This window comes from Bacillus rossius, chromosome 1 (genome assembly GCF_032445375.1).
Source record: "Bacillus rossius redtenbacheri isolate Brsri chromosome 1, Brsri_v3, whole genome shotgun sequence".
Taxonomy (NCBI): Eukaryota; Metazoa; Arthropoda; class Insecta; order Phasmatodea; family Bacillidae; genus Bacillus; species Bacillus rossius.
The window spans coordinates 164,497,574-164,506,487 of NC_086330.1; the positions used below are offsets into that span (position 1 = coordinate 164,497,574).

At 34.6% G+C, this 8,914-nt stretch overlaps 1 protein-coding gene across 2 annotated transcripts; it reads left to right on the forward strand.

The window, feature by feature from the left end:
• Positions 1 to 488: 488 nt before the first annotated feature.
• LOC134527085 (holotricin-2-like) lies at positions 489 to 7,170 on the forward strand. 2 transcript variants are annotated; one of them, XM_063359435.1, is made up of 3 exons: positions 489 to 577; positions 3,539 to 3,706; positions 5,853 to 7,170. In XM_063359435.1, the coding sequence occupies exons 2-3, from the start codon at positions 3,557 to 3,559 to the stop codon at positions 6,132 to 6,134; spliced, it is 432 nt and encodes a 143-aa protein (XP_063215505.1). In that variant the 5' UTR covers positions 489 to 577; positions 3,539 to 3,556; the 3' UTR covers positions 6,135 to 7,170. The 2 variants fall into 2 exon arrangements, with proteins under 2 accessions (XP_063215505.1, XP_063215504.1); XM_063359434.1 differs by lacking the exon at positions 489 to 577 and having other exon boundaries at positions 2,782 to 3,706.
• Positions 7,171 to 8,914: the final 1,744 nt, after the last annotated feature.

Sequence of the window (8,914 nt, forward strand, 5' to 3'; positions counted from 1 at the left end):
CGTTTTAACTATTTACATCCTTCTAAAATAAACAGTTTAAAACCTAAATACGGAAAACACCCTACCCATCCACCCTCACCGTAAAATTTAGAGAGCTTAATTTTTTTTTAAAGACACCACTCAGATAACGTGAGCATATTTCAAATCGCGTGGTTTCTTCCCAAGTCTAGCACACTGTGTGAGTGCTGGGTAGACGGGGCCCTAAAGCAGTTGAAATAAATTTTGAACAACACGGATCCTAGGTGCCAGAGCCAAGGGGATTTACTTCCCGCCAAACCCCTGAAAAACCCACTCTGCGGCCTATGCGGCCTCGCTGCACACGGTGACGCGACGGCGGGCGACGGCAACTCTGTGACCTCGGGTTATCAGCGCTGATTGCTCGGCTATGAACTTCGCAGAAGCCCCATCCTACCACAGAGGCAGGGGATTCACTGGAGTATGTTTTCACAACGCAAGATTCATCCGTAACTTCCCCCTTCCTTCAAGAGGATGTTTCTCCAGCCCCGCGAATATATAAGAACACTGCTACTGCCATGGGTTTGTAGTCGATCTCCAGACTCCTCTGTATTTACTGAAGGTGAGTGAATTTGATGCAATAGCGCTTCTAACGCTTATTATTTGGAAATATTATAACCGAAAGTATTAAGCTCATAATTTATTATATCTCAAAACATTCATTTCTCACTCTTAATTTATTAGGAATCTTTAGATATATCGTACACCTAATATTGCAATAAGTATTTGCAAATTGCTTCCAAATATATTGTGGCGATAAACCGAGCTAACAAAACATAGAATTCAAAAACTTTCTATTTTAATAGTTATTGAGCATTTGAATTATTTCGCATCATTACTGCAAGCAAAGCAAGTTTACAAGATAAGAATTTTCACTTACACCAAGTTTAATGCAAATAATCATTTGACAGTAATCTATTAAGAGAATAGAAGGTAGAAAATTAAATGCTTACAATTTACTATCTCAATAATTGTATTCGTATTTAGCTGTTTGAAGGTGACAATATAATGTATACAGTACTTACACACATTAATAATATCTAGTAATATATAATAGCCTTATTTGAAGTGGCGAAGTTATGGCGTACCACCATTTCTTACACTTAACCACATACATCTTTAGTAACTAGGCACATGTAAAATAAACCTGGTAAATATTATAGATTAGACATACCAAAAATTGTCACAAATACATTTCAATAAATCTGAAAGAACATATCAGTACAAATATAAAAATAACAAAAAATGAGTAAATAAAATAAACATGAGCTACTTAAAGTATAATATATTAAAGGCTTATTATAAAACGGTCTTTTATAATCTATCTAATGCTAAAGTTATAAAGATTTTTAGATATTTAATAACCTAAATAATTATGTAAAAACTAAAGATGACACAAATAATTAAAATATATATACCAATACATTTTCTTACAATAAATCATATACATGTACATTCACACAATTTCAATCACACATATCTGATACCACAGATCAAACCTGATTATCGTAGTTAAGCAAGTACCTGAATAATGTTTTCTTAAGCACAGAAAGGGAATTTGGAAGTCTGGTTGACTCGGGCTGTTAATTTCAGGCACGTGCGGTAGTCACAGAGAAAGATTTTGAGTGTACAGCTGTATTATGTGGGGGTATCAGCAAAGAACAATTTCTTTGAGAACGTGTACCTTTACCATGACATCAACCGAGGAACTGAAACTTGTCAGCAAGTAGGACGGAGCATGTGTCAATATTCTTAAGACGTAAAGGGGAATGGAACTGTCATCTTTTGTAAAGTTTTAGGCAAGATAACCTATTGTAGTACGGGGAGATATGCTCACCACCCTTTAAATGAAAAATAATACGAACAAAAAAATTTTGAATACGATGTAACCTTTCGCATTGCACCTCGGTTAAATCGCCATAAACAGTATCGCAGTAATCAAAAATCGGGTTTACAGGTAAATTATCTACAAAAGTAAATGTTAAATTTTTATAATATATTTTATTTTAAAAAAACAATATTGATATTGAAATAATTTTACTCCGACGATTAAAATTCCTATTTTAATTAATGGCCAGCCTACTTGGGCTCCGAAAAGGGTTTCAGACTTCAATGTAACACAAGATAAAGAGTCCTGATTCCTGAAGGTCACAAGGTAAAGTCTCCTTTGTAGGGTCGCGCCCTGAAGTAGGTCGTTGAAAGCCTTTTTTCCTTAGTGGTCGCTCTTTCCGCGGACCAAGAATCGTTCTCAGACATAGTTTGAGGAAACGAAATATCCGTAATCACTTCCAAAGCAGAAAGCTACCCAACACTACACACAAAAAAATTTCTGTACTGGTGTAAAAGATTCCTTTGAAAACAAGATGCCTAGAAATAGTAATCCTACAAGAAAGATATTGTAAATTTGTACAACACATGGCTATCTTTCTTTTTGCTTGTATGAAAAAATACGCTTTTTAAGATAATACTGAGTGTTTCTTACGAAAATAGTGACATAATTTTAATTAATGTTTCATTTAAACCAAAATTTTATTAAAACATAGAATAAATAATCAAATATATAAAAATTTAACATATAGCGTAATATTAAGCTTATTAATATGCACAGTTAACACTATAAAGCTATTCAGGGAAACGTTTACAAAATAATTATTAACTATTAGAGGTACTGGGACAACACAAACCAAAAATTCCCGGGTATGAATCGTTACCCAGTATTACTGTCAACATTAGTTTTAACTGATATACCTAATTTCGTGTAAATATAGAAATTAGCATATATCTGTAATTAAAAATTTATTTTTTTCTAAATACAAAAAAAATGCGAACTCATAATTTTATTTATTTAGTTGAAGGGGGTGGGGAGAAGTAATAACACAAATTTTCCCGCAATTTTCTTTCAAATTCTTTTCATTCGTTGGTGGGTATGATATATTTTACACAGGATTATGGGAGCAGGAGGATAATATATGTCCCCCTCCCCAACATGCGTTAACATTTTGTCAAAGCTTTGTGACCTCGAGCAGTGCTTGGTCCATCCCTGGTCGGCTCCAGATGTCGGCCCTGCCTGTCTGGAGGCACAGCATTGCGCCGGGTTTAACACGTTAAATAATGCGTGTCTATGGAGATAGTGTAAGATAAAAAGTATTGTTGAAATATTGGTAAACTAAACATACATTTATGTAAAAGGGATGGTTCAAGATATTTATTTTAATAGACTGAAAATAACTGGATAGGAAGTATCATGACAATTCCGTCTTGAAGTGAGTATAAATAAAAAACGGTTATAGCAAAACAAACAAGGAATTATTGGTTTATATGTTTTGCTATTCAGATGAGAAATGAGAGAGGGGATCGTTCTTATGACTTCAATTATGAACCCGGCAATAGTAGGCCCTCCCTGAGTCTAAAGCACCTAGCAGTATTCAAGACGTAACACCATGTCCAAGTGCAGGGATGCAGGGAAGGGTGCAAGTGTGTATTGTAGACCGGCCGGCGGAGAGTGAGTGGGGCTGTCCTGCAGACTCAACGAGGCTCGACCATGCAGCTGTCCGTCCTGGTGTTGTCCGTGGGCCTCGCTCTGTGCGGGGCGGTGCCACGCTACGAGCTGCCCGGACCCTGGCCGGCGACCCATCAGGGCCCCTTCCTGGAGCGCGAGGAGGCCGCCATGATGCCGGCGGAGTTACTGATGGTCAGCTCACGACACCCACTTTAGAACATTCATCCACTGAAGGTCGAGGCGGTTAGGTCCTTACTTGTTTATATAAATCCAGTCGGTTTAAAAATAACTATTTATTTAATAGCACCACTTATGCTGATTCGACAACCTTGGTTAATGTTTCGTCAAACGCATGAAATTTAAAGACAGGCATATTTAAGATGTTGCAGAATTTTTGTAAAGATTAGTTTTTTCAGTGTTCCTTAAAACCTAGGGGACATATGCTTTTTAGAACATAATGGCTAATTAATAAAGCGTTTAGTATATTTAATTAATCATCTGTTTTAGCATTGGTCAGGAAAATATATTTTTTATATTTAAAAATATCAAATTTTGTATATAAAACCAAAAAAAATTGTATATTACATTTTTTTATGTAAATTTTAATTTATTTACATTTCTTTGTACTTAACATAAAGTAATTTTAATAAAAGTTTAAATTTTTACAGTTTTTATAAATCTATAAACTATTTCGTTGAATTTTAAAAGAATGCAGATTAAGATTTTAATAAGACATATAATTAATACATAACTCCTTAAAAATTAACCAATGGAATATACATTATATTCTGAGAAAAATTAATAAAGCAAACCACTAAATTTTACAATCATGTTTGAAAATTTTTTCAGTTACTTAGTTAACGTTCTATATAACAAAAACACTGATATATGAAGAAAATAATCCTTTTATTTAAAAAAAAAATTGAAAAATATTATGTTTGCTGCTCTGTGTTTAAAATTGAAGCGTCGTTTAGATTTTATTTCTGCGTTTGACCTCTGGATTTTATTAGTTAAAAATGTGAAGGTTATATATAAATATTTTATTAGTTAAACAAACAGCAAACTAAACACTTTACTCCACTTTAACAAAATATGTACTAATTAAGTTGAAACTATCGCAGTTGTTTCAAATTTAGTTCTATTCGAGGTTAAGCAATACACGTATTCGATTCAAAGCCCACTGCATATTATCATGTAACATACTATCTGGTTCGTTCTTTTGTTAACATGGCTTCTGTGTATTGATCTGAAAAAGTCATTATCGCTAATTTACTTTTTAACTTAGCACACTTCAGAACATCATAAATTGGTAGTAACCAACAAAGCACGTGCTAACAAGAGCCAATTTGCCCTAGGTCCACATAGTTTTTTGTATGACAAACTAAATTTTTAAAGAAGTTTAGACACGCGCAATCACCATTCATAAATATATTTCTTCAGATAGGTAAGAAAAATAAATAAATATTCTTGTTTTGTCTTCGGTCGTGCTTTTATGCTGCATTGCATGTGGAGATACGAGTACATTATATATACCTATATATATATATAATATATTATATATATATATAAAGGTTTGGTCAACGTATTACATTTTATATCAGAATTATTCATTTTATAATGCATTTTTTGGTTATTAAATTAATTCGCGAATTATCTATTTAATATTGTAACAGGAAGTCACAAGATATGATCTATGTGAAAAACCAATCAGTGATAAAATTCTAACAATTCTGCAATTAGATTTTATAGCTTCCGAGTTTGAATACTAGCATGTGCATCCAGATTAACCATGGTTGCCAAATTAACTCAGGACGAATACATACATATTTTTTTTTTACTCCAACAATGTTTTTTCGTTTCATTTGCATAGATAATTCGTGTGGTAGTTTGCTATTGTCTCCAGTAACAATGCTTTAAAGTCAAGTTTTAAAATCCAAATTTATATAAAAAGTGATCACATCTAAAGGCCGAGACACTGATCCGTGTGTCATACGTGCAGTCTGTCTCACGGCTTCAGTTCAGTGTTTTCTTACAAGCTAATGAGCAGCTTCCTGCTGGAGACAAGATGTTGAAAAGGTTTACAAATAGAACTTGCTTTCGTAAAAGCAAATGCACGGACACTTTATCTGTTCCATTAATTTGTCTACATCCATTTAATATTAATCAAATTTTATTATATTAATTATGGTAATATTTAAAATACAATTGAAAGCGTCAAACAGTAAACTAAACAATCACCCGTCACGCACTTGCACGCGGTGCGGCCATGTGTGTCCCGGCCTCAAACCAAGCTCCACGAGGCCACGCAGCGGGGTTGCCAAAGGGTCGCTCTGCGCAGGCGCGGGAGAGGCCTCGCCGCTCGCTGCAGCCGGGCGCGCCGCAGTACCCGCTGCCCGGCGCGCAGCCCGCCCAGCGCGACAACGACGTGGCGGTGTCGGCGACGAGGGAGCGCGGCGTGGGCACCGTGGTGGACGCCCAGGGCCGCGCCAACGTGTGGCGCAGCGACGACGGCAACACGCGCGTCGACACGCACGGCCGCTGGACGCGCGTGTACGACGGGCCGGCGCGCGGCCAGCGCTCGCACAGCGCGGGGGTCGTGTTCTCGCACCGCTGGCGCTGATCCTCGCCCGTGCACAACAACACGTGTGAACACATACATCTGCCTTGCTGCAGAAACATTGCAAAGATAACTTTTTAATGTGTCTAAAGTAAACCTTGTAGAGATATGTTTCTGCACTGTTCCTAAAACTTATTATTACCTATCAATTGAAAAACATTTTTAAGGTTATGTAACTGCAAAATTTAGTTTTAAGAGACACCATCTGCTATCAATTGGAAACATGGTAAAAAAACAATTATCGTTCTTTTTTGATGTGCATAAATCTGAAATTTTGCAAAAGAATACAAATTTCATTTCTGCAATGTACCCGAGTCGTTGAGATCTTGTTTACTATATAATTGCAAGTCAATCAACCCAGCACAAATAAAAACTGTCACTTTGTGTGAGTGTGCAAATGAGTAATGTTGCAGAATTGGTACAGAGTTTAAAGATGATAAAGTAACTTAACTTTTATTTTTCTAAATCATATTCTGTGCTACTGGATTTACCAGCAAGAGGAAACCACAAGTATACACAGGCACCAACTTTTATGTGAGGAGATGCTCTAGATATTGTGACAAGTTCAAGTGTTCAAAAACACTTAGACCACCTATATCTGGTCCCTATATTAAATTACTTATGGTTTGCAATATAACTTGAAATTTTTAACCTTTATATTTCAAATATGTAGTGTAGGCCAAATATGTAGTGTAGGCCAGTGGTTTAATTATTTTAATGACTGTCAAATTTCAACTAGTTTTATTCCATATGCATGGTAAGATCAAGAATAATAAAAAAGTAATAATGACAAACTGGTTACCAAATTTGATTTCTCAGAGAAATTTTTATATATAAACAATCATTTCTAAGTTGAAGGATACATTTTTCAGCCATATAAAATAGTGTTGATTATACCACTATCAGTAATTTTTCTGTACTGATGACAATTACAAATTTTTTCCAAACTGTTATATTAATCATAAAAGAATCTTTAACATGGTTTTATTGAAATTGTTATGCGTGTTGCTGTTTAATAAAACGATTTGTTGACCTCTCATTGTTTGTTCTTGATTTTGTTAGTGCTGTAGAGCGGAGAATCCTATGTTTTACGCTTATTACATGGCCAATACGTTTTGGGCATTTAAATATTTAGTACTTACCACAGACTTGATTACGCACATATCACAAAATCTAAGTACATTTCAACTATATAGGATATAATCTCATGAGTAAGGATACGATCACATTAATGTAATACGATCCCATCAGTAGGATAAAAAAGACAGGATATACTAGAAGAAAGTTTTTAAAATAAAGATTATAACAACGCTATCTAGCCGATAGGGGTATTATTCCTTCAAATTAAAAAAAATAGAATTCCGAATGTGTGTTTTATTTTACATACCTATTTTAATTCTCAGTCTAATAAATTACCTAAGGGGTGTGTTTTCAAAGGCGTATGTTTACCAACCCAGTCGTCCAACCTGTCATGGAGCAAATAAAGCCGTTTTCTGTGTATTTTTAATATAAATTTAAATTTATTATGCTGATAAAGGTCATAACAATAATAGTAGGTAATAAAACATCAAAATTTCGTGCATGCGCCATGCGGAAGCACTCTAGCAACTATCAGCCAAAACAAAGTTTAACTACAAAAAGTTACTGTTCTCCTTACTTGTTAAATGTTTTAATTAACAATTTATTATGTTGCTTCATATTCAATGCTATGGTTAGTGTGCAGGGTAGAAAAACAGAGACAAAATCAAATAAGGCGTTATTGCCACTACATTAACATTTTTTGAAATGTAACAGTGTTTTAAATGTTTTAATTCTGAATGGATACCATAAACTTTGAACTCGAGCATGTCTGTTACAGTGATATGCAATTCAAGTATGGCCTCGTCCACATATAGGGTCTTTGTTTACGTTTTGCAGTAACTGAATATAAGTATGTAATATATAAATTTAATATGCCATAAACACTTATTTTCAATTTCTGATTCTAATAACTACTCTTGGCTGTTAAGTTTTGGATGTTTACATTATTGATAATACGTCACCGCGTCAGGATTAATCATTTTAAGATTAATTTAACAGATAACTTAAGTTGAAAAAACTTCTGAAATGGCCTGCGTTCATCTTCAATGTATATCTGAAAAGTGACGCTAAGCTGTATCGAGGATTTCGGTGTAGTTAGCCAGACATCAATTGATGTGAAACAATGCTTTAGCGGCCTATACGTATGTTTTATTTATTTTGAGACAGATATCTCATGACATCCTACTTAGGAGTGAAAGAAATACAAATTCGTTGCCTGCTCCTGAGGTAAGCCTGAGACGCTGTATGGGCATAATGACGCCCCGGCGTATGTATGCAAAATTTAACCCCGAAAGAACTGCATTGTTTTTCTCATATTTTGCGTGTGTTTTGCGATTAAGAGAAATTAACAGTTATGAAAAAACGCAAAATTAAACCTTTTATAAAAAAAAGATGTATTGGTCCCTATGACTAGTGGTAAGCCATGGGTCGTGTGACGGATTCCATAATGTACTAACCTGAGATTTAAAGACGATTTCAATTGAAATTTTTCTAGAAATATGGTGACTTGAAATAACTAGTATTTTATGATATAGTAAACAATAAAATCCAGCATAATTGGAACTTTTGTGTAAACTTCATTGTACCCAACATAATCCCGCGGTTGGTATACTTAGGTATTATGTTAAATTATGTGTACGTAATAGGATTACTTAGTACTAGTACTTATAAAAACGTTATTTTAATAATATTCTTTTAAACAT